The sequence below is a fragment of the Capsicum annuum genome, chromosome 2, assembly GCF_002878395.1.
Source record: "Capsicum annuum cultivar UCD-10X-F1 chromosome 2, UCD10Xv1.1, whole genome shotgun sequence".
Classification (NCBI taxonomy): Eukaryota; Viridiplantae; Streptophyta; class Magnoliopsida; order Solanales; family Solanaceae; genus Capsicum; species Capsicum annuum.
Window position 1 is genome coordinate 6,041,061 of NC_061112.1, and position 26,636 is coordinate 6,067,696.

Genomic DNA, 26,636 nt, shown 5'->3' on the forward strand with positions numbered 1-26,636 from the left:
TATCAGCAGGTTTAGATAGAGCATCAGAAGCTTAGTGGTCCAATACAGGAGTTCATTATTCCTACTTGGAAGTGGGACAAAGTGAACATGAACTTCGTGACGAGTTTACCTCGAACTCGTCATTAGCATGATTCAATTTGGGTCATTGTAGACAGGATGACCAAATTACCCCATTTTCTTCTAGTTTATACCTCTTATTCAGCCAACGATTACGCCAGACTAAACATTAGGGAGTTGGTCAGATTACACGGCATTTTGTTATCTATTATCTCAGACAGAGGTACCCAGTTCACCTCTCACTTCTGGAAAGCGCTCTAAAAGGGTCTTGGTACCCAAGTTCATCTCAGTACAACCTCTCATCCTCAGACAGATGGTCAAGCAGAAAGGACCATTCAGACTTTAGAAAATATGCTATGGGTGTGTGCAATTGATTTTAAGGGTAGTTGGGATGACCACTTGCCTTTGATTGAGTTTGTATACAACAACAGCTATCATTCCAGTATTTGGATGGATCTATTCGAAGCTCTCTATGGTAGGAGATGTAGATCTCCAATCGGTTGGTTCAAAGTTAGTGAGGCCTCAATCATAGGGACTGACTTAGTATTCGATGCCTTAGAAAAAATTCAGTTGATTAGAGAAAGACTCTGGGCTGCTCAGAGCCGACAAAAGTCTTATGCAGATGTTCATAGAAAAGATCTCGAGTTCGAGATTGGTGACTATGTCTATCTAAAGATCTCTACTATAAAGGGAGTGAAGCGGTTCAGCAAGAAAAGAAAACTCAGTCCCCGATATGTCGGTCCCTTCAAGATTCTCAATCGATTTAGCAAGGTAGCTTATGAGCTCAAATTACCTTTAGATCTAGCCTCAGTTCATCCAGTCTTTCATGTCTCTTTTCTCAAGAAGTGCATAGGTGACCCAGCAGTTGTAGTGCCTATGCAGAACATTGATGTTCAGAACAATCTCTCTTATGAGGAGATTCCAGTCGAAATCCTAGACTATCAAACTCGTAGACTGAGGAACAAAGAAGTCCCTCTAGTTAAAGTTATTTGGCAAAATCAGTCTATCGAGGGAGTTACTTGGGAAGCAGAAGCAGACATGCGTACAAAGTATCCTCACCTTTTCTTCGCCAACTCAGATCAAGTTCAAGGTAATAGTCCTCCTTAAGCTTACTCAGTTTCATGCTCAGTGTTCATCACAAACTTGGTATCAAGTACTACTGCATATTCAATCATGCATTCATGTATCAGTTCAGTTATATAATTATGCATTAGACATGCATTCTTATTGTGAGAAACTTAGTTCCTCAGAACACTCAGTCATGTATTCATGAATCAGTTATGCATGCATCAGGTATGCGTGTCCAGTATTATATATTCAGTTATCAGTCATGTCAATCATGAGATCATGTTTCAGTTATTGATGTTTAGTATGTATGCTAGTTTATGTTCTTCCCTTCACTCTCAGTTTTATTCAAGGATGAATGTTCTCAAGTGGGAGATATTGTAAGACCCCGTACCTTTTTCTAGCTTGAAATCGTCTAAAAAATGTTAGGAGTTTTTTTGAAATATGAATCCACTTTTGTACATGTTGTATTTTTAAGATTTTCACATTTTGTCATGTGGAAAATTCAATAAGATTTCCATCGATATAAAATTTGCCTAAATCTGATAACTAGGTAAGAAGTTATGACTATTTCATGTTCCCGTCGTAAAACAGCACTATATTGGTCAGTGGCGCGCCACGCCATAAGTTAAAATGGCAATTATCTTTTGCCAGTGTCTCAACGCGATTTCCTTCGCATCATGCCAAAGTTCCAGGTCGCAAAAGAAGGGGCAATGCGATGGCTCAGCATCGCGCTATTCCGCAGTTTCCCAATTGTCAAATTCCAGTGACACGGTGCGATAGTGCCACGTTGCGCCAGGGGTCTAATTCGGGAAATTTTTACTAAAATTTCAAGATACATCCAGGGTTAAAAAAGTCAATTTCCCACCCCTATTTAAGCCCTTTAACACGTGATTCAGCCACTTTTCACCCAAAATACACTCTCTTTTCTCAAAAACCTCTCAAGAACAACCTAGAGCTTTTCATAGAAGATTTAGAATCAAAAATTTCCTCCATCAATCTTCGTGTATTTACAAACCAAGGTATGCATAGTGTTCATTCATGGACTCCTTTCGTCCATGGAGTTCAAGAATCCCTTTACTAAATTCAAGTTTATCGATTTTCTTATAAATTTTGTAATTGGGCTGCTCATGTTCACATGGATAATGAGAAATTAAATTCTACTCCATGTTAGGTGATAAATTCTATGTGGGTTAAATTATTATAGATATAGATTCATGCAAACCTATGACTAAATCCTTGAATGATGAAATTAGAATTGAACCATGATGTTTAATTATTGTACAATGATGTCTATATGTACCATGCCTATAATATGTTTGATTAAATGCCCAGGTGAAGGAAAAGTGCTAACTAGCATAATACCATGAAATCCCCATGTATGTACAAGTTATGCCTATCACATGTTTTGATGAAATGCTTCTATAAATGTATTATGGACTATGATGTTAGTTATATGTTCAAGTAAGTTATGCTTGGTCAGTTTTCTTTCATCGAGTCCTGGGGGTACTCGTACCCGAAACATTAGCTATGTGCCTAGAGCCATGTCATATTTTTACGATACTCTCAGTCAAGCTATGAATCCTTAGACTTCAGACAGTCTTATGACTCAGGAAATCTCCACAATCTCATGAACTCAGACAGTTGTCAGATATCAGTAGTATTCCATCAGTCAACAAAATTCAGTAACTCAGCCCATGTTTAGTTCAGTAAATCATGTTCAGATTCTATTCAGATGGGAGTAGGAATTAGCACCAAGTGAATCCAAGGATGGGAACATATACTATCAGATGAAGGTGTGATTCTTAGAAGTAATCCTTGCATTCTAGAACTATGTAGCCAACATAAGTTGAGATATCAACACTGTTCGATAAGGGTTGATGAGGTAGATAAGCACTATCAAATAAGGGCCCCACCATTCTCTTTTGGGGACACTATCATATGAGTGTCACCCACAACTTGTCCTTACCAGTGGCGCGGTATTTACACCCTTCCAATTGGGGTTACAGATTAAACCCCAACTCAGCTATAGTGGTATATTGGGGCATGTCGATTAGATAACTACTTCCACAGTTTCATGTTACAATATCAGGACTGTCAAACACAGTCAATCAGTCTTAGTAATAGAACTCAGATAGTTCTTTAGATTTTAGGACTATCAGATACAGTCAACTCAGATACAGTACGGGACTCAGCTAGTTTCATTAGATTCAGGACTGTCAGATACAATCACTCATGTTATCAGTTATATCAGTTATCAGTATGTCATATTTCAGTATTCAGATTCAGTAATCATGTTATCACGGTATTACTGTCAGTTATTATGTCTCATGCATGTATTCTCACACCCATGATAGTCAGTCTGCTATTGTTATTGTTCATGCATATGAACCCCATGCATTTATCCTACCTCACATGCATACCATTACATTCAAAGTACTGACGCATTTGCGCTATGGTGTCTTATACCATAGGTTCAGAGACACGAGCTCCAGAGCATCAGTAGATTCCAGTCTCAGCTGTCATATTTAGAAGTGAGTCCTCATCTTTCGAGGACATGATCATCATTTTATTATCTCAGTAATTAGTTTATTAATTGGAGTTAGTTGGGGCTATGTGTAATACCCCGAGACTCTAACCAATAGTGCAACCATGACTCAAGCTCATGAGAAGTAAATTATAGTTCTTTGGTTGTTTTCTGATCAAATATGATGTGTATTAAGGCTTCAAAGATGTCCTAGTGATTAGGTGAATCAAAACATTCCTTACCGATTGAATTCTTGGGAAGGATATTGCCATATTTAACTTCAATGAGCATATATCTCGTTATACTATGAATTATTGAGTTCATGACCTACCAAAAGATAGATAATTGAATTATCTTTTCAACAATACCAGTTTCATCCAAATTCGGTATCGGAGCCAAGAGTTATGCCCATTTTACTCCAGTATGTCAGGCTGAAAAACTGAGTGACGACATTTTGTGATAAGATGTCACAAGTGTGACGACTTATCACCAATGTCATCAGCCTTAGGCAGATTTTCACCCCCAGTGATGATATTTTGTGATAATTTATCAGAAGTGTATGACTTATCACCAATGTCGTCAACCTTAAGCAGAAAATCATTAAATCCACCCTTTTGTGATGACATTTCATGACGACTTGTCGCAAGTCTGATGACTTTTCATGAATGTTATCAACTATTTTTTTCAACAATTAAAGGACATTTTTGCAAGGGCATTTTGGTCTTTTACCATCTTTTGGAGGCCCCTATATATGTGAGAATTCCCATCTAAACCCTAATTTCTTCATTCTCTCTTCCAATTCTCCTAAGAAATATATCTAGAGTTTTTATTTAAGGACATTAATCTTTCAAAAATCATCCATAAATCTTCAAGATTTCTTCAAGAATCAAGTTCCTCATAGTGTGGGCTTCAAGAATTATTTATTACAAGTGCGGATAGAGTCTCAAGTACTAAAATTCATCTAATTTCAAAGATTAAGGTATGTGGGGTTTTGAACAAGAGCAATTCTTTCATTCTTATGCCTAAATCTTTGATTTCTATCATGGATTATTATGATTTTACAAGTGGATTTATATCCAAATTACTTCATCATGAGATTATGAGAATATAAATTGTTCCAGCTTCGTTATATATGATTATTTTTCTATTCCCTAGTTATGATTTGATATTTAATATTGTGAATTTCATATTTCTACCATGAGTTGATATTTCAAGTGCTTTCAAGATATGTGTTAATCTTTAAGCTTCCTTATGACAAACTGGATTATTGAGTATATTGATTCATGAGATTGAGTTGTTACAATGAGTCTTGATATTTCCTTAAAGTTATTGATGTTGCTATGATTTAATGAATTGATACATTTTGATATTGAGAAAGATTGATTTGATTTGAGTCGAGTTAGGAATCCATAAATTGATTATGATTTGATAAATGAGAAAGAGAGTTGATTTGGTCTTCATGATAGACCCTTGTGATGTTTGTGGTGGATTTACTAACGCGTTCTGAGTTTGTGTCTGGGAGTAGTATTTAGCACCGAGAGGGAAATGTGGTATTTCTCCTGAAACTACGTGCCATCATAGGATTGATATTGATAATTGTGGGCCAGAGGTCGAGTATGAGATTGTGATCACTAAATTTAGGTTGTACTCCCTGGCAAGAGTACGACGCTCCCGCCAATGTGGGGTTCTCTCCTTAGGAGGCCAAAACATTGGACTCCATGTAGCTCACATGGTTTATGTCGGTTATAAGAACCTCCCATGTTCATAAAAGTTGAGTTTCTTAAATTATCGAGTCACTCTGAGTCTTGAGTTGAAGAGTTGAGTTATTTATGATGATTTATGAGGTTTTTATCATATGATTTATTTACTATGAGATCATGAAAAGTATGTTTCAATCTAACTCAAGCCAAGTAAGCCATCATTGTACATATGCATATTTTTATGAAATTGATGATGATATTTGCATTGTTGCATGCACCCCCACATACTCAGTACATTCCAAAGTGCTGACCCACATATTTTTCTATGGGCTACATTTTCTCGTAATGTAGGTGCAGGTACTCAGCCGCAGCCGCGTTAGCGATATTCAAGTGCCTCAATTACATTCCCTCAGTGGTGAGTCCTCATGGTTCGAGGACCGTGTCTATATTTTTGGTAATATCGTTCTGTTGTTATGGCTTTTAGTACTGTTTGAGTCAGTTGGGAGTTTGTCCCAATGACTCCTTGATTTTGATGGCCTTTGTCAGACTAGAGGATTGGTATGTACAGACATTCAATATATTTTGGTTGTATAGTATAGTATTCTCCAGTATTTTTCTTGAACCCGATGTGGTATATCTTTTTTTTGTGCATGACTATTGTTGAATTGAATTCCTTGAGGTAGTGTCTGACTCCGAGGGTTAGCTTGGGGTTACGTGTAGCCCTAAGCATCGTGTGACATCTTGGGATAAAATTTCTGGGTGTTACAACATGTCCCATCAACTCCTTATTCAGACAGTCACGTTTTAGAGGCTTTCAAGACTACAGTATGTTTAGATAGCTTATTTCAATTGTTTTGGGTATTTCATACCCCTCTCATATGTTACATTTTTAACAAATACTATGTCTCAGTTTTGAACCTTATGGCATTTTAGTTCATGTTTTCGTATTATAAAGTATTTCATGCAGTATACAGGTACAGATATCAGTCATGGGTTAGCTTGTGGTTCTTCGGGGTCACAAGCACCGTGTAACGTTTCGGGTACCAGATTTGGGGCGTTATAGTTTGTTTGGCTAATTCGGGATAACTTATCTCGGTACTAATAAATAGTACCGGGATAAGTTATCCCATACGTTTGGTGGTATAACAATCCCACCTTAATTTATCCTTGGGATAAATCCATGAAAAGACATAATTACCCTCCATTTGCTCTATAAATTTTTATCCATTTGCTAAATTTGAACAATTATATGAGCTTACTAGATGTTACAAAAATGATGAGCCATGGAAAAATAATAGTAACACCATAAAAACTACTCATATTTATACAATCAAATTCAAAATTGGTCTAAGGGTTTATTGTCTTTCTATTTTGTAGATATATTTATTAATCTTATTTCAAATTTTTATTTTTCCTAACAAATTTATCATGGACAAATAATTAAATTATCTTGACATTCTCTTTCTAACTTAATACATTCTTAATTATTAAATAAATAAAAAATATTTTTTATATTTAGCTAAAAATATTTGAAAATTTAATTTTTTGAACAAATATACTTTGACTCCCCAAGTAATGATACTAAATAATGAAAAGTGAGAGTAGTTCTTTTTCACATTTTTTTATGATGAATTTTTTTTTAACAAAAATGAGATTATCAATATTTATAAAATTTAGGACAAAATAAGTAATTTAACATAAGATATTAAAACTTCATGAACATTTAAGAAATATTAACATAAATTTCTTAACATGTATTTTTAAAAAAAAGAATCTAATAAGTTAAAAAAAATAGTAGCTTTTTAATTTCTTTTGTATGATTTAATATTAAGGAAAATAATTAAGCTATAAGGTGAAGGGTATTTTTGTAAACAGACTATCTATTTTTAAAAAGAATGCAATACATATTATTATTAGTACCACAAATCAAACAACCACTAAAAGGTAATATCAAGATAACTAATCTCAGTACAACTAATTCCAGTAAAACTAATCTCAGCATAATTAATCCCAGCATAACTTGTTTCCCAACCAAACGCCCGCTAAGGGGTTGTTTGTTATACTCCATGGGATAAGTAAGGAGAGGTGGGATATCCCATGGAATTATTTTATCCATCCCTCTTCATGGGATAGTAATCCCGCTATTTTAATATAAATGATGGAATAAAATAGTTACGAGATTAAATAATACCTTATATTAAATATAAGATAAGATTAATCTCAAACTTTATCTCGGAATTATTATTTTGGGGAAAGGACAGAAACAATACTTCAAATTAAACTATTTCCATGAAAATGACCATGAAATTTAAATTTTATTTTCTAGCCATTTCAATTTGTTGGCTTGTTCTATACCGTTTCTACACATTTTCTATACAATTTCTAAACATATCTGATACATATAAATATTTTATACAAAAATTATATAGTTTTGATATACAATTTATATAAAAATTGTACATTTTTTTTTACATATTTTATACAATAATTATATAATTTTTATACACTTTCTATATATTTTATACATAAACATATTTGACAGAACTATACAGTCTCTATACATATATCTTATATAGATATATATTCTATATAATAATTATATCATTTTAATATAATTATATCTAATTATTATTTCTAAAGAATAAATAAAATATAATATTTTTTCAGTTAAAAAAATTATAGCAAAAAAAAAAACTGAAATATTTTTAAAAGGGTCGAATGACCCAAGTTGAAAATTGAATCGGTGTTGTATATAGATTGTATCTGGACTACGTGAGCCATAATGATCTAAATTAAGAAATAACTATAAAACGAAAATAGTATACCCGACTGACCACTTTTTGAAAAGATATCAAACTTGAGTTATTTATTTTAAAAAGAGCTATAGAGTGTCCTTTTCCCTATTATTTTATCCCTTTTGCCAAACGATCCCCAAGTGTGGGTAAGTTTTTCACCGAATGGAGACCCGAGCCCAAATCATTTTAGTATTTGGACTAGATGCAAATGCTATTTATTTTCAGCCCAACTTGAGAAAGCGTGTCTATTTAGGGTGTATTTGGTATGAAGGAAAATATTTTCCAGTTTTCTTATGTTTGGTTGACTTATATGTTTTAGAAAATGATTTCCAAACCAACTTATTTTCCTTAAATCGAAGGAAAATGACTTCCCTTCAAAAAGTAAGGAAAACATTTTCCAAAACTCTCTTTCAACCTCACTTTAAAGTTGAAATGTTCATACAATTCTTAAAATTATCTACCCCGCCCTTCGCCCCCAATACCCTATCATCCCGACACCACCCCTACCTCCATCCCACCCTCACCCCACCCCACCTCTAGCCCCACCCCAAAGTTAAATTATTTTAAAAACTATTTCAAAATTTTTCTTAGTTCATCCCCTAACCCCACCAACCCCCTTCTAAAAATAATATCTACATTTTCTTAAAAATTCAAACTTTTCTCTTACCCACACCTCTACCCTCCCCCTTACCAGCCCCCTCTCCCATCTCCCCCCTCCACCTCAAAAATTTTTTTGAATTTATTTTTAGGAAGTTTTCAATTTTTTTCTTCCGCTTCACTCCCCTATCCTAACCCCCATCTCCTACTATCCCGACCAATTTAAAAAAAAATAAAATTTAACAAAAAGATTCAAAACATTTTCTTACCCCACCCCTATTACCTATTTTGACACCCTCACCCACCCGCTTGCCAACTCCCTTCCCAAAAGAGAATTTAATTTTTTTAATTTTTTTTTAATTCTAAAATGTATTTTACATTTTAGCTAAATATTAAAATGTATTTTTTGAAAAATATTTTTTCATTCACCAACTAAATACTAGAAAATATTTTTCAAAAAATATTTTTTCCATCCACCAATCAAACATAAGAAAACAAGTAAGAAATCAACTTATTTTTCAGGAAAACATTTTAGAAAAATATTTTTCATGGAAAACATTTTCTAGGAAAATATTTTCCATGGAAAACATTTTCCTTCGTACCAAACACACCCTTATTCCTTTCTTGCTCCCCAATAATAAATCGCAAAGCAGCTGCAAACGTTCCCCACTAGCATCTTCAGCCGCCGTGTTCCGAAAAATATCTTTCTTCGCCAAATCCAAATTGTAAAGTTCCTCTTTATTTTTATTTATTATTTTTTATTTTCCTTTTTGCAAAACCCTAATTATAATTTTTAGGGTTTAATTTGTATTCTCTAATCTCTCTTAATTTTTGTATGATTTCGTTGTCTGGTGATTGGTACTACGGGTTAATTTTTGTATGGAAGATTAAGCTCAATGATGAAATTTATATTTAGTTCTTGGCACGTAGACTTCTGGCTATTAATTAGATGATTTTGTTGTGTGTTTTAGTATTTGTGGGTTTTCGAATGAAAACCATTTTTTTTTGTTTTTTAAAAAAGAAGTAAAGATGAAGTTGAAAGATGATTATTTTAGTTCCTGGCACATAATTTCTAGTTTTTTTCATTTCTTAAGTAGATAATTTTGTTGTCTGATTATTAGTGTTATTGGTTATTTTATGAATGAAGGAAAAAATAACAAAGAAAAGAAAGAAAAAATAACAAAGAAAAGATTAAATTTTTATTTACTTAATGTCAGATGATTGTGTTAACACAGTAAATCTAACCCATTCTAAGGTAGAGCTCTGGTTATTAGTGTTATTGATTATTTTTTGAATGAAGGTAAAAAAAAAAACTCAAAGAAAAGATTAAGTTGAAAGATTAAATTTTTATTTAGATGTTACCGATTTCAAAAAACCGGATCAGATTTTATTTGGTTCTTGCATGTAAATTTAAAATGATTTTTCGATATCTAACCATTTCATAATTAGCATTTAGAGGAAAGGATATAGAGGATTGATAAAATTGATTCCTACTATTTTTGTATTGAGGTAGAGTGTATTAATTAAGCACCATATTTATTGGAGAATTCTCTGTAGTTATCTTCCCCCTTTTGTTGATATTTGTGTCTCATTTTTGGCTATTGACAGATCTTCCAAGCTCCTAGAAATCCTGTTTTTTCCAACTAGCGATGGCTACTAGTGAGTAACTTATCAGTTGCCACACTGGATATATTAACTTTGTTAATTTGTTTCTGTAATGATTTTTTGCATAATTGCAGGGCTTCAATTTGAAAATTCATGTGAAATTGGAGTTTTTTCAAAGCTGACCAATGCATACTGCTTGGTAGCTATTGGGGGTTCTGAAAACTTCTACAGGTTCATGTTTTAATCTTCAAGTCATCTGTTGCTTCATTTTTGGTAATATTAGAAAATTATTTAGTTTGAAATTACATAAACAACAACATACCTAGTAGAGTCCCACAGAAATGGGGTTTGGTGAGGGTTGTGTGTATTCAGACCTTACCCTTACCTCAGAGGTACAGAAGCTGTTTACGATAGACTTAGTTTGAAACTATAAGATTTGAAAAAAGAAACGTTGGAGCTGAATGTTCACAATTTCCTAGATGAGAACAAGGAAATCAGACATATAGATCGAATAAGTACTTAAGCGTGGAATGTAGAAAACAACAATGAAGAAAGTGGGAAAAAGATAAGTTTCTGATTCCCCCTTCCTAGTCTTTTCCTTGTTCCCTATTTAGCAATTTTAAAAATTGACCCAATGTCTTTTCACAAAAATAGAAGTTGTACCCCATTGTCTATTTTCCAGATTCTCAACTCATTGAAAATGATGTGATGTGTATTTTTTTTCCAGCACATTTGAGGCTGAGTTATCAGGCATTATCCCAGTGATCAAAACCTCCATTGGAGGAACGAGGATAATTGGAAGACTCTGTGCTGGTACCTGACTACAACTCTAGCTATCTTGGAAATTTAACGTCTAGTTAGCCAGTGATCTCTATTGAACAACTAATTTTTACTTCTCTGATTTTGTTCAGGAAACAAAAATGGGCTTCTCTTGCCTCATACCACTACAGATCAAGGTAATAATATATTCTCCATGCTCTAGAAAAACCCTTCTTATTTGCGATAATGTGATAACAGTATATTTCAGTTTCTTTACAATATTTGAGGTAGAGATTCGTAACTGGACAAGTATTCAATATATAAATCCATGTGTCTGTGTGTTGTGTTCTTTTTTAATTAAAGATGTTATCCCAGTCATCTTATACGCACCTCAACTATTCCATCGGGTACTTGCCTCTTCCGGCTAACGTAGGTTTACATGTAACTCTTGCGTACCAAGGCTTAAATATATGGAAAAAAATTACCTAGTATATTTTGTCTCTGCTTAGATATGAACCCTGGTATCAAAGTTTCGCACCCACTTCTTTGACCTCCGGGCCACATCCTTGGGTTCCCGGTGTGTTGTACCATTGTTGGTTATGATGTTCGGTCTTAGAGATTCTTTTGGTGGTTTAATCATCTGTTCTACTTCTATCCTACCTATTTATTGGCTATATCTTTTATGTCCTTATTTATGTGCTGCCTTTCTTGACTTGTTTATCTTTCAGTTGGGTTTATCATGTGAACTTAGGTCATGTTTGGATTGGATGATTTCTAATTGGAGAAATTGATAACAATTTTGATGCCTGTGTTAAACTTGACAATATGTAATAGTTTTTATAACAAAATAAGGGTTTGGAACTTCAAAAGAAAAAAAGGGGATTTGGATACCACCTAAACTGATGGAAGTTCTGAATCCATTAAATATGGTTAAAAAAATCGTAACAATTGTAGTTGCAATTTATAGCTATTTATCCAAGCAAACTAATATTTCATGGTGCAAATGTATGTATTTTCAATCACTTTGTTAAAACAGAGCCTTTGAGAAACATTATATATCTCACATCACATGTTGTAGATGGACATTGAACCTTTTAATTACATGGGATTAGGAAGGGAAAAGATTTTTAAGGAGAAGTTGGTATACAACATTTGCATCCCGCTAACTATTGCTTTAGGCTTGAGTTCGTGAGACAAACTGCAAAAATCATATTAACTATGTTCGGTTTAAACAATGTGCAGCTTATCATTGTGTAAATGACACCATTTAACTATTCACTTTGACTTGTAAGTTGTAACAAATCTTTGCACAAATAAAATTTGCCCTAATTTTCCTATCAGAATAACTGCCTTGATAAGTTACTTTTCACAACATTATTTGAATCCATATTTTGGGAGTAGTTTCTAGGAGAACGTGCTACAGTTATTCATTAGCTGTAGTTTCTAGGAGAACATGTTACAGTTATTCATTAGCTCATGCTGGAATCCTTTTCTCGTTGCCCTCACTCAGTTCCTGTGATGCATGAGACACACATGAGATTTTAGTAACTGGCTAATGCACAGTAGGATACTAACACACTCTTTTTTTAGTATTTTGTACTTAGGTGGTATGTGGAACATTTCCAACGATGTATGGTTGAAAATGATAATGTGGACCTGATTGGGTGATTCTTGTGTACCATTTTCTGGTTTTATGTTTCCTTTAAATTTGAATATTATGAGCCTATTGTTTAACAACAATAGTGAAGATGGTAATTTTTGTCAAAAAACTTCCAACATACTAGTGCTTAGTTATCCCTCCATATCCCATGCTCATTTGGTGCGACTGAAGTTTTGCGTGAAATATTTTAGTTTGGTCTGCCCCCACTATAGCTGAATTGACTTCTATCTGCTCACATCTATGACTTTGGTTCTGCCTTTTATTTATGTTTCTGCTGATAGAACTTCAGCACTTGAGGAACAGTCTGCCGGATAGTGTTGTGGTTCAGCGCATTGATGAGCGATTATCTGCCCTGGGAAACTGCATAGCATGCAATGACCATGTTGCTCTGACACATACGGATCTTGACAAGGTAATCAATCTGCTTGGCTACTTTTCGCTACAAATTGGAATTGTGTAGATCTCTGCCATTTATTCCCCTCCTGTTTATTAATGATGACGTATAAGTCAATTATTGTGTATTTTTGGATATACATGGCCATCTATATGCATTGGCATCTTGTGTATAGTTTCTCTTATATAGAGAACTCAATAACTCGTGAGTTAACGCAAGTCAATCCTTATCATAGGACACTGCATTTGTGTCATTCCAGTTGTTCAGGAATGTGTAATGGGAGAAATTCTTCACAAATTATAGTCTTTATTAAATGCAGTTGTTCTGTAAAGTTGCTGCCATATGACCAGGTCACGGGTTCAAGCCTTGGGAACAGCCTCTAGCAGAAATGTAAGGCTGCGTACAGTAGATCCTTGTGGTCGGGCCCTTCCCCGGACCCCTTGCATTGAGGGAGCTTTCGTGCACTAGGCTGCCCCTTTTTTGTTGTTTATTTACTCCTAGGTCAAGTGTTTCTATTCTTATTTTTTTTAAAACCTCAACGGGTATAGAATCACCACATTATCATCATGGAGCTCTATTTGCTAGCTGGAGTTACTCTTCTTATCATTGATTAACTAGGTTGGCCCCTAAGATAAATATCATTCGTTGTTTTGTCAGGAAACTGAAGAGATGATTGCTGATGTTCTTGGTGTGGAGGTTTTCAGGCAAACAATAGCAGGGAATATTCTTGTTGGCAGCTATTGTGCTATCTCAAACACGGGAGGCTTGGTAAGTAGACAACAATTATGCGCATTCTCACCTCAGTTTGTCACTTACCTATGGTAAATTCATAGAGTTTGGTGTGAACATTGGGTACTGGTTGCTTTCACCATGTGATAACTGCAGCTTGTTTTAGTTGTGGGGACTAATAGTTAAATATGTTGTTTTGTTGCCTCATTTTGCTAAGACTTCGTACAGGTACATCCGCATACATCCATTGAAGACTTGGATGAGCTTTCAACTCTTCTTCAAGTTCCCCTGGTTGCTGGAACCGTGAATCGCGGTAGTGAAGTGATTGCTGCTGGATTGACTGTCAATGACTGGACAGCATTTACTGGATCAGACACTACTGCAACAGAGTTGACTGTTATTGAAAATGTTTTCAAGCTGAGAGAGGCTCAACCTACTGCTATTGTTGATGAGATGAGGAAATCATTGATCGACAGTTACGTTTGAGTTATAATTTAAATTGCGTGTACTACAAAATTCTGTGAGGAAGTTTGAGTTGCTGCTATTAATTTTGAGTTTCCTATGTTAAAAATTCACTTGATAATGCACAGATTTATGGTTAATCTTAGTTGGGTTTTCTGATTTCAAGTGTATAATGTAGTACATTTGGGTCTTAAGAAAATTAGATCTCCTTATAATATTTCCTCATTGATGCAATATCTTTGATGCAATATCTTGTTTCGAGTCCAAACTCTTGCATAATATTATCTTTTCTCTGTATTAATTAAATTTTTGCATAAAAAATTGAATATACATACATATATATATATATATATATATATATATATATATATATATATATTCGCGTATAGAGAATTAATACAAGAATTTACGTCTCACCTTTACTGATGTGGGATAAAATCATACTGTGTACTAGCTTTGAACATTTGTAGAAGTGTCTTTTAAGGACGACGGTGTTTCAAATTAGGTGGTGCCTACATTTATAATTTATGCATTGTTATTCATATTCATTGCGTAGTTGTCTTGATATTGCAATTCAATGTGTTTGTTGAAAAGTCCTTGCATAATTATTTTAGCATAATTAACACGAAAAGCTAATGATCTCTAAACGTCATTATTCTAGTTTCCTGTATAGTAGTCCTAAGCTAGGATAAAAGGAGATTGGCAACCAATAAAGAAAAATAATGTAAATACGACCTAATTCAGAATCTAACAACTTTCATTTATTCATCTAGAACTAGTACTTTGAGATTTCATTATAATTGATAGATATCTAAATTGGTGTCTGCCCGAGTCCATCTTTGGCATGAAACATTTGAGAACACAATTTGTTCAGAAGCTCGTCTCTAGAAATACTTGTGATAGCTTAAACTTGTAGTGAAGACCACAGGCCACCAGCAAACCTATCAATACTTCATAGTTCCAGTTGCAAAAGAACTTCCCCATTTAATTCAGTGCCAGAAATCTTCAGAAAAAGGGCATCATTCGACTGCTTCCTTACAAAAAAATTTTAGTAGTATTAAAAAAAAAAACATGTATACTTGCGGACAACACTTAAAAATAATAAAAAGTAAATATCAATTTGAGACATGGAATAAGCCTTATAACCACCGTAGTCCAAGATCTAAACTACTTAAAAGTGAAAAATGTGAAATTAGGCTGACACCTCTAGGACAAAATCCTGGCTACAGCTATTTCACTTGCACTGCTAACCTAATCTATACACATTACATCTCCATCATCTAGGAGGCATTCATTGGAGTCAAGGGTATTTCCAGCAGTAGATTGCAGTTCCTGGAAAAAGCATTCCAACTGTTCAAGAGTAAACCAGCCTTCTGTCATCTGTGAAACAGCACCAAATTACGAAAAACATCCCATTATAACGAGGATTAAACAATTTCTTGATATGTATAAGGAATGGAACTTTCAAGATGATGGCACACAAGTATCAGAGAGAGGAACTCACAAAGTAAGGGTAGCCCTTCGAAATGCTAAAATCTTCTGGAGCACTCTCTAAGAAGAGGTTTATATAGTACAAAACAAAATTGCCACAGTCTTCATCATTTCTCTGCTGCGGAACCTGAAACTTCTCATATTAGCATGCATTGCAAAAGACTGAGATTAGATAATGACACAACATATTATCACCTTGGGAATCATTAGAGGGATTTTCATGATCTGGTCCTTTGTTTCTGGCCTCTGCTCTGCCTTGAATAGGTCTATAACAAATCTGCAACAGGAACACTGCTATCTTAATGACTTATCATTTCAAAGTAAGCCCAGAATGGAACAGGAGGCTGAGAAAAAGAAATACTTTCTGATCCCAGGTTCAAATCTCTCAGGGCTTGCCATGTGCAAAGAATCAAGTAACAACATACAAGGACTTCTTGCTTTAGATTGTAAACTTTCACCAAGGTTACAAAAGATCAGGAGACTCCAGTGACTCCTGGCAATGTGGGAACTAAGTTTATAGAAAACATCTAAAATGTAGAATTCTACATCAGCTAGTACATAAGAAGAAGTACTTACCAGAGAACAATTGGAACAAAAATGTACTTCTTTGAGAATATCTTCTTTTTCGTAATCCAGTTCAACACCTTAGCTTTGTGAGAACGTTCCGAGTACAAGGAGAACCACAAGCTGTCAAGGTATGTAAATGCGTTTCTCCTATCTTCTGGATGCCATTTCCATATGCTCCTATATAAACCCCAAAAGTGAGTATTCAGAGGAAGTGATAAATTTTGGTGTTCCAACATTCTGTTTGGTTCTATAAAGAGGAGGAGATGGTAAAGGAGAGAAAGTTCATTGGTCGTATTCATCATTTAACTCGGGCTATTTGAAACAGATGGAAAGGAAGTAAATATGATTCATCCTTTCTGTCAAATCTTGGAGGGACACTGACCTCTCTACATTTCGTGTAACCCAGTAAGAGAAGCATCCAACATCTACGTTGCTCGGACTCTTCACTTTCGGTGCCGCTCCCTTGTCGACACGACATGGGTGTGGGTGTTGGATTTGTACCCGATCTAGTCAACCGATTTTGGGTACTTTGATCAAAATCAAAGAGACATTCCGGACAGATTCAATGAAAAGGAGTGATCGATTTTGGGTATTTTGAAGAAAATGGAATACCTGTATATAGAAATTTCTCTGTCTCTCCTTTTCCTTTTATCTCCTAGGATTCTCCTCTTGATCAATATTTTCTCCTCAAGTTTTCCACATGATATCTCATGATTTAGGTTTTATAACTATACTTTCTGATATTTGAATTATTTTTATCCGAATCCCCATACCCGTATCCATACTTGCATCCGTATCCCCGAATCTTAAAAATTGGATTATGAAGGATCTGCCCTCTAGATCCACCCCTATATCAAACACCTGGACCCGAGTCCAAGCAACTTTGTCCTGCATTCACATAGGATCCGGGGAAGGGCCACACCATGAGGGTGTCATGTAGGCGCCTAACAGGATGCAAGCATCAATGGATAATTCTAAGGCTCGAAGCCGTGACCTATAGGTCACACGGAGACAATGTTACCATTGCTCCAAGGCTTCCCTTCACCAACCTCTCTACATTTACTTCTCTCTTCCTTTGTTTTTTTGATTAAGTGAGTGGTATCATTTACTTCTCTTTATCTTTTACATCCTTACCAAACAAGAGAAATAACTTTTTGAACTTCTAATTTTACTTACCCTCCTCCAACCGGTCCTCACCCCAATCAAACAGCGTTAGATTACAACATTTAACAGGAAAAAGATAAAGCAATAAAAACTTACTCCAAGTAAAGCTCAAATTTCGATGAGCCTAACCCCTTTTGACTGTTGTTCCTCCTTGATTGACCATGAGAACGAGAAGCACGCTGTGGGATAACTTCAGAATCCGTTGTATCAGCTGTTATCTTACTTTTCCGTCTTTTTCGCGAATCTGGTTGTGGTTTTAACTGCGAACAACAAGAAGCTTGCTGTGGGAGAGCTTCAGAATGGCTTGTATCAGCTGTCATCTTATTTTTTTGCGTTGGTGGACGTGATCGTGTTCTGAAATGTGACCAACTTGGGAATTCTGTATTAACCCTTTCCTGATCAGTCGCTGAGATGGAAAATTGAGCAATCAGCTTTGCAACTTTGAAATAACTAGCATAATGTTTATTTCCATGTTCTGGGAGGGGGAAGCAAGATTGTTCCCTCCCACTCTCTTTCTCTCTGATCAGACAAAGCTAGATTTCATTCAATATGCGTCCAGGGGATTGAGTACAAAAAAGTAATTAGCTCCTGTACATCCTTAAATCTTGTCTTCTTTCTTTTAAGGTCAGATACTCCTATTTAAAAACACAATGTTGTTTCCAAGTCTTACAAATCCCAATATGGAATAACTGAGTAAACAGCTATGTGACCTTCAAGGTTAGAATAGACAATATCATTGGTCAGCAGCTTAATCATTGTTCTGACACCAATTGAAGATGTAAAGCCTGTCACATCACTGAACCCTACAAACGAACATCCCCTCTGTGTAGAAGCTGCAAGGTTGAAATAAAGTTTCTAATCTTGGAAGTGGTTTGTTATCTTATAAAGCGGTTACATTATTTTGATCTGTTATATCTCAGCCCTCGGGTGATTTGTTCTTATGTGAAAAAAAGCATTTTATAAAAGCGAAGTCAACACAAGGTAGGAATGTGTCAAGAATTCACAGGGGCGTAAGTAAAGTGCAAAATTAAAATTATAAGGACTAGAAATGTACCTTACCCCATAACAACATAGAATCTTACACCAGAGATTGTGATTTAACCCTCATTAGATAAACTCATTTTGTCCCAAACTTAAATCAAATGTAGGTCTTACGTAAGTGCCGATCTGAATTTGAAGAAAATTACTTTTATATCAAATCAAATAGACAACGCTAAGTTTATAAATGTTTATTCCAATAATCTTTCGAGATACAGATACACAAGTCAGCAAGCTGATCAAACATTATCTAACATTGCAGGTTATTAGTAGTACCAGAAGTTTGTAGTCCCCTCTCTGATTTTTGGCATCGACGAACATCTTTGGACAATGAGCAGTTTTGATTGAAGCTGCTCATCTTTTCAGGTACATTGATGCCTTTTAGGTTTTGATCTGCAGGAATATGTATGTTGTCTTGCTGATGTTTGGCAATTTCAGGGCCAGAAGATTCTACAACAAAACAAGAAATAACGTCCCCAATAAACTTTGTGATTTCATACTAAAAATGAAACATACTACAAAGGACACTCTCAAAACTTGACGGCTTATTCTTCAATAAAAGTTCATAGCATAAACGCCCAAAATGATCTGGGGAACACCTAGATATGAATTATGAATCTTCATAGCACCATAATACTTTTTTTTTTTTTTGAAAAGATAAAGGCTTATTTAAGTAACCAGTGAAGTTGCTGTCATGTGACCACAGGTTCAAGCCGTGAAAACAGACTCTCACAGAAACACAAGGTAAGAACCGGGTACAATAGACCCTTGTAATCCAGTCCTTCCTCGGACCCCTGTATATCAGAGCTTTAGTGCACCGGCTGCCTTTTTTTTTTTTTTAAAGGTAAGGTTTATTGACTATGTACAAGAAGGTATCAAAACCAAAAATAACACCAAAATACAGTTAGCAAAGTCCACATAAATTCGACTACAATGTCACAACTTGCAAAGCCCTAGTTTTGTTCGCCGTATAAAGTGAAAAGGAAATTCAATTTAAAAACTTGTGAGCAACTGAATGAAGGATATAGCATACAATTATATATAAAATTTGGAAGATGAATTTGAGTACCTGGAGGATTATGAAGGGCAAGGGGGTTGTTAATGCTCTTCATCCTCACTCCACGCTTGCGTTTTGACATTCTTCTCAACCCAAGATGACGAAATATCTTTTTCCTGTCTTAATTGAACAAATTGTACACTTAAACATGAAATTAATTATTTTTTTCTACTCTACTCTCAATAATAGTATTACAAACACTAGATAAAATTGGTAACATTCACCAAATTAAAGGGTAAAACATAATTAAAAAATTTAATTAAGTTAATTGTATATTTAATTAATATTTTCAAAACTTTTTAATTTTTTAAAAATATAAATCAACCCACACCTCTTTCCTTTTTAAATCAACCGCTTCTCTTCTCTCTCGACAGTTTCTCTCTCAAACTTCTCCCAACCAACAGTTCTGCAAAATTTTTCCTTCAATTCTCGACGACTTTAAGCTCTGGAGACAAATAGTTTCGAGTTCCTTTTCAACTTTCAACCGCCAATCGACGTGATAACATTCTTCGGCGATAACAACTTCGAGTTCTTCATCGTTCCTTTTCAACTATCACAGGTAAAAAATTAGGGCCTTTTAGTTATGAAGAAAAAGAGAAACTTGAGTTAACTTCTCATCTAGTATGGGTTAATAATTCAATATTTATTTTTAACTTCTCTTCTGATATGGGTTAACAATTCAATTTTTGTTGCTTAAATTTGAAATGAGCACTCAATAATACCCTAATTTGTGACATTTTTTCTCTCCTCTTTTCGAAGTGAAATATAATTTTTTGTTGTTGTTGTAATTCTTGTAGTCAAACATTGTTGTAAAAATAGCAAGAGTTAAATTTTAAAATTTTTTGGAGACGTCTATTAAATCTAAAAACAACTGTTGATTTAATTTGTTGGTGTTTGTTGTATTTTTTTGAAGTTTTTTATTGTTTGTGATTGTACAACGAGATATTTGTTGTTCTTGTAGGTTAATGTTGATGTTCTTGGTGTGTGTGTTTTATGCTGGTGTTCTGGGTTGATTTGTTGTTTGTGGGTTGTTGTTGGTCTTGGTAAAATGGTGTATTGATAAATGGTGATATTGTTGTTGTTCAATTGAATAAATCTTACTATTAGTTTGTTTTTTCAACAGCTAAAACATCTATTGCAACAAGTGGAACATCTATTGGATGAAATCCTAACAATTATTCCAATAGATGACATGTCCAAGACTTTGATTTCTTGCAACAAATGGGTCATCTGTTGCAACAGATGACCCATCTGTTGGAAGAGATCTAAACAATATTAACAGTTTGATTTCTTCCAACAGATCACTCATCTGTTGCAACAGATGAATGATATGTGAATTCCACACTCCTTAGAAGATATTTCAACTCACATTATCATTTAAGCAATGGCCAAGAAACACCTTAAATATTCAAGGTAAGACTAGAACCATTATTCAAGCATATGGAGATCCAAAATTAGTCATTTGGTAGTATGGAATGTTAGACAATCATTAATTCCTCAAGTAACTCCTAGCTCATAGTCAAGTTAAAACCTCCCTTACAGATTGATTTATTATTCATCTGTTGCAACAAATGAGTGATCTATTGGAAGAAACCACAATAATGTTGAAGCTGTTTTTATTGTTTCCAACAGATCACCTATCAGTTGCAACATATGAGCTATCTGTTGCAATAGATCACTCATCTATTGCAACAGATGAGTGATTTATTGAAATTGTTATTTTACTATGTTGTACTTGTTAGATTTACTGTCATCCATTTATAATGCTGCATTAATCAATTATAATAATTTTTATTTTCCTCTTATTTTTAGATAATATGATTCTCAAAAGAAAAAAAAGCGAATCAAGTCCAAGTAAAGGAATAAGTGAAGTAGCTAGGTTACATCCACCACTCTACAAATGATATCTCAATTAGAAACAGAAGAAAATGAACATAATGATGAGGAAAGTTTCAAAAGAGATGATCCAAATGCTAATAGCCCTTCCACTAAAGAGTTGGTCAAAACCTTCAGCATTGATAGTTATCCTATGAGAATGCAGTGCGATAGTGCCACGAATTTAATTGGTGATTTTGTGGTAAAGTTAGCCATGGAAAAACCTTTTGATACCTTTAAAAATAATTTGAGACAAGAAATTGAATGTTTATTTTAAGGACAACTGCTTTGGGCAATATCTTAATTTGCCGGAGGACAACAATGCTCGTTTTCAAATGAGCATGGTGTATGGTCTTCTCAAGCGTAGGTTTATGTATAAAAATAAAGATAAGATGGATGAGGTGTGGATAAATTACTGTGACATGCTAGTTTATTTTGGTTAGAAGAAGTTTGTCATAGTTACTGGACTAAAATGTTATCGTTCTTCTAAAGGAAGGAGTTCGCCATAGTTACTAGACTAAAATGTTATCCTCCTCCTAACCTAATAAAAAGCACCCCGTACACCAAAAGGCAAAGGCAAGTCAAATGATGATTATGACTTATTGTCCCTTGTTAGTCCAGGCTTCAAAAACACAAATTTGATAGAAGAGTTGAAAGGTAAAATACTTTCAAAGAAGCACAAGCAATCATTGTGCTTCATTTGGTTTGTACATAATATTCTTTGGACGAGAGACGTTAACAACAATATACCACTTTCTTTAATAAATCTCTCAAAGGATCTTGAGGCATTTAGCAACTATCATTGGGGTTATGAAAGCCTCAAAATGATTGTCAAATATTTATTGACTCCGTTAATGCCAAAGACAGTCAACATATATGACTTTTCATGGGCTTTCATGATAAATATTTCTTTTATTATGATTCATTTTTATTGAATAATATTTTTTATTTATTGGTATAATTTTATAGGCTTGGGCATTTGAAGCCATCCCTTATCTAAGACAACAAGTGAACTACCAAAAAGAAGTTTCATATCCAAGAATCCTGAGATGGTTGTCGCTCAAAAGTGATAAAAAAGTAAAATTTGATTTTTTCACCCCCTGAAAGAAATCGTAAGTCTAATTCTAATTAAGTTTTTATTTTAATTAATGATTTATTTAAATAATTTAATCATCATTCTTAAATAATTTAATTATCATTCTAAAATATATATACCGATTTATTTTAGATTGTGCATTTGTGGCTTGTTTCAGCCAATCGAGAGTTGAAGATGTTAGTTTTTCTTACTTTACGGTTTGTGTAAATTTTTTCGGACCCTAAGATAATTGATAGAATAAAAATAAATTGATTGGAGCAACAACTATCATAAGAAAAATATTTTTGAAGGGTGGGCTTGTTGCTGTTGATGGTGTTATTGGTGATGGTGGTGATGATGGAACTATTGGTGGTGGTAGTGGTAATGGTGCTGCTGTTGGGGCTAGTGATGCTCCTCTTGCAGTTTTTGAAGCAACAAACTGGTATGATTATGATCTTACTAGTTTTACTGATTTTGGTAGTGGATATACCTCTTTTTTAAATTGGCATAATGCAAATTTTGGAGAGGATATTCAATTTTCCCTTCTAGCTTATCTTATGCGTGCAAATGTCAACACTGCAAGGCAAAAACTGATGGAGTAATTAATGCTATTGATTCATTAACTGTTGCTATAAAGGAATTGACATCTAAGAGGGATGTCATTCCATCAAAGAGGATTTCTGATACATACACTTTATTAGAGGTTAAGTCAAAGAGGAGAGAAAAAGCAATTTTCAAGGCATTAAAAAAATTGCAACTCTTCTGTCTTGCACGTTTAAGAAATGTACAAGGGCGGAGAGAAACATGAGTTGAAAAAGGTGAATATTTATCATCTGTTCCAACAAACAAATAGACTACATATCTGTTTCAACAAATGACATATCTATTTAAAATTATCAAATAAATTTAGACATCTGTTGCAATAGATGACTAACTTATTGCATCAGATGTATTATCTGTTGCAACCGATGTCTCATTTGTTGGAAGAAATCAAATAGGTCTTTCTACTATTCTAATTTGTCCCAACAGATGGCCTATCTGTTGCAACATATGGGTCATCTGTTGGGACAAATTAAATTAAGACTTCCTACTATTTTAATTTGTCCCAATACATGACCTATCTATTATAACAGATGGGTTATCTATTGGAAATTATCATATAGATCTTTCTCTTATTTGAATGTATTCCAATAGATGACCCATTTATTGCAACAAACAGGTCATCTGTTGGGACAAATTAAAATAGTAGGAAGACTTGTTTGATTTCCTTCAATAGATAAGTTATCTTTTTCCATTTATTTTTTTGTATCTCTGTGATTAGCATTGCCAATTCTGGCTTTTCAAGTAGATGTCACAGGTAGATAATCCATCAACTGCTTCCAAAGAGGAAGAAAAAGTAAAACCTGTTAGTTCGGAAGAATGAAAGAATTATCCATATGAAGAGTTCAACATCTCGGATGAGGCTCCAACAAAACTAACAAAGTTAATCAACACTTATTCAGAATAGATTGCCGATGGGCTGTTAAAGCTTCATGCCAATAGACACATAAATCCTTTTTTAAAATATTAATTTATACAATTATTCTTGTAAAATATGACATTAACACATATAAATCATGCAGAAAAAACGAACACTACAAAGTGAACCAATCGGGTCTTGGTTTTGATATGTTTTGACTTTATTGTTGTACATTCCAAAATGAAGAATTAATTCTATTTGATGTCATAACCCTAAACTTGCTGGAATGATGAGGTTTAAAATGTCATATATCTTACTATTAATACTATATTTTATTGTATTTGTTTATTAATTTTATTATTACGTAATGTAAATGTTTGATAATATGTGCAGTACATCGATGCCACTTTTTACTATCTTTGAAAGAAGGTAAGTTGCAAATGCAACAACAATACAAATACATGACATGCAACTGTTTGTTCAAAGTTTATATCAATAAGGCCTATTATAGGTATTGTCAACAACACCTGAAAGTTCCCCGAAATGAGGAATATTTAATCAACATCATCAAAGGTTTTAACATTCCAACTGACTTACCTTAAAATTTGATCGTTGAAGTGTACATCCCAATTAATTATGGCAGTGACTTTCATTGTGTGTTGGTTGTCATTTTTCTAAAAGAGAGGTGCATTCGAGTTTATGATTCGATGTTGGCAAAGAGATGTTCTGGTCCATCATCTGAGATACAAAAGCTGGTCAAAATATTGCCTACTTACCTAGATATAAGTGCTTTTTTAGACCAAAAGATTCGTATTGATTGGTCGATAATTGAAGCATACCAAGATAAAATGGGCAAACCATTTGATGCAGAATATGTTGAAGAAATTGCTCAACAATCCAGTGGTAGCCTGTAAGTATCATGATTTAGTTTCATAAGTTTCACAACTTTTACATTAATTACAAGATATGTATGTCTGATTCTTACAAACGCAAAGATTGTAGTCTTCTTATTGCTGCTTACACCAAGTATTTGAGCGATGGATTACAAGTTTCAAATAATGTACTTGATGCCGAAATACTACATAAAAGATATGTTACTCTTTTATGAAATTATGAAAATGTGAAGGCTAAGCATCGGTACGTAAGCGACATTAATGATCCACGACGATCAAAGTCAAATTCTACAGCACCGGATGAAGAACAGTGGTCAATATTGCGTAGATCTTTATATCTTGAGTTTGTCAAAGTAATAACCTCTCCTTAGGAATTATTGTCTTCAAAACTTAAATTGTAAATATTTATCATCTATACCCAAAATAAATTTTTACATTTCATTTATTTCTTGATTTATTAAATGTAATTTGTGAAGGCTTTGATTTATTTTATTTTGTCATGAATTGTATTTTATTCATACATTTGAACTTATTAATTGAAATGGAATACTAGATTCAAATGTTGCAATAAATAGTGAACATAAATTGCAACAGATGACATCTATTGTAAACTATCAAATAGATTTTGACATATATTGGAACAAGTAGGTCATCTGTTGGAAGTTATCAAATAGTTCTTCCTACTATTTTAATTTGTTCCGATAGATGACCCATCTGTTGAAACAGATGGTTCATCCGTTGGAACAAATTAAAACACCAATAGAAGGCTTGTTTTGACTTGTTCCAACAAATGACCTATATGTTGCAACAGATGGTTCATCTGTTGGAAAAAAATTAAAACAGACCTGTTGCATGACCTATTTTAATTTGTTCCAACAACAATAGGTATATTTGTTTTAATTTGTCCCAACAGATGGCCCAATTGTTGCAACAGATGGATCATCAGTTGGGACATATTAACATTGGCCTTCTACTAGTTTGTTTTATTTTGTTCCAACAATTGAGTAATCTGTTGCAACAGATGTCCATTATCTGTTGAAAATTATCAAACAGATATAGACATGTAATTAATATTAAATTCATTAATCTTGTAATTGAACTTAATAAATGAAAACTAATTTTAGTGAAACTAATTTTATTTATTACCAACAAAATAATGGTTTATCAAATTAGTTTTGAACATAGGGAAAAGATGGGTTAAATTTATCTCTTTTAAAAAATTAATTAAGATCAATTGAGACCAAATTAATATTTTCAAAACTTGTCATTCTTTTTCAAAATAAAAATCAACCCATAATTAATATGTTATAAAAAATGCAAGGGTCAATCATTTCAAACCATTTCATCAGTTGTGAAGAAAAACGTTTCATCTTTTCTCTTTCTCTCTCAACAAATAAATAATAATAACTATTCAACAGATTGCTCAACCCGTCACAGTAGATTAATTTTCTTCCCATTTTCGATCATATAGTTGTTATTTATGACTTTCTTCCTGCTTGTATCCATTATTTTCCCTCTCTTTCCAGGTAAAAAAGTTTGAGAAAAGTTTTATATTAGTTGTATTTTTTGAACAATTAGGAATTTTTAGTTAAATATAAAAAAAAAGACTTTTAGTTGTATTATCTTCGAGAATGGATTAACAATTTTGGGTTTTGATCCTAAAAAAA

The 26,636-nt window shown here is 33.9% G+C and overlaps 2 protein-coding genes across 4 annotated transcripts; one reads left to right on the plus strand and one right to left on the minus strand.

The window, feature by feature from the left end:
• Window positions 1-9,334: 9,334 nt before the first annotated feature.
• Window positions 9,335-14,584, plus strand: LOC107858476 (eukaryotic translation initiation factor 6-2). 2 transcript variants are annotated; one of them, XM_016703139.2, is made up of 8 exons: window positions 9,335-9,466; window positions 10,350-10,400; window positions 10,481-10,577; window positions 11,074-11,159; window positions 11,258-11,302; window positions 13,047-13,177; window positions 13,817-13,927; window positions 14,117-14,584. In XM_016703139.2, exons 2-8 carry the CDS (start codon window positions 10,391-10,393, stop codon window positions 14,372-14,374), a joined length of 738 nt encoding a protein of 245 aa, XP_016558625.1. In that variant the 5' UTR covers window positions 9,335-9,466; window positions 10,350-10,390; the 3' UTR covers window positions 14,375-14,584. The 2 variants fall into 2 exon arrangements, with proteins under 2 accessions (XP_016558625.1, XP_047260508.1); XM_047404552.1 differs by lacking the exon at window positions 9,335-9,466 and adding an exon at window positions 9,481-9,663.
• An 842-nt stretch (window positions 14,585-15,426) lies between these two features.
• LOC107858477 lies at window positions 15,427-19,834 on the minus strand. Of its 2 annotated transcripts, none has more exons than XM_016703141.2 (8): window positions 19,680-19,834; window positions 18,887-19,060; window positions 17,669-17,978; window positions 16,418-16,585; window positions 16,203-16,331; window positions 16,037-16,118; window positions 15,855-15,968; window positions 15,427-15,730 (listed from the first exon to the last, which is right to left on the minus strand). In XM_016703141.2, the coding sequence occupies exons 1-8, from the start codon at window positions 19,747-19,749 to the stop codon at window positions 15,602-15,604; spliced, it is 1,176 nt and encodes a 391-aa protein (XP_016558627.1). In that variant the 5' UTR covers window positions 19,750-19,834; the 3' UTR covers window positions 15,427-15,601. The 2 variants fall into 2 exon arrangements, with proteins under 2 accessions (XP_016558627.1, XP_016558626.1); XM_016703140.2 differs by having other exon boundaries at window positions 16,203-16,334.
• Between the last annotated feature and the right edge of the window lie 6,802 nt (window positions 19,835-26,636).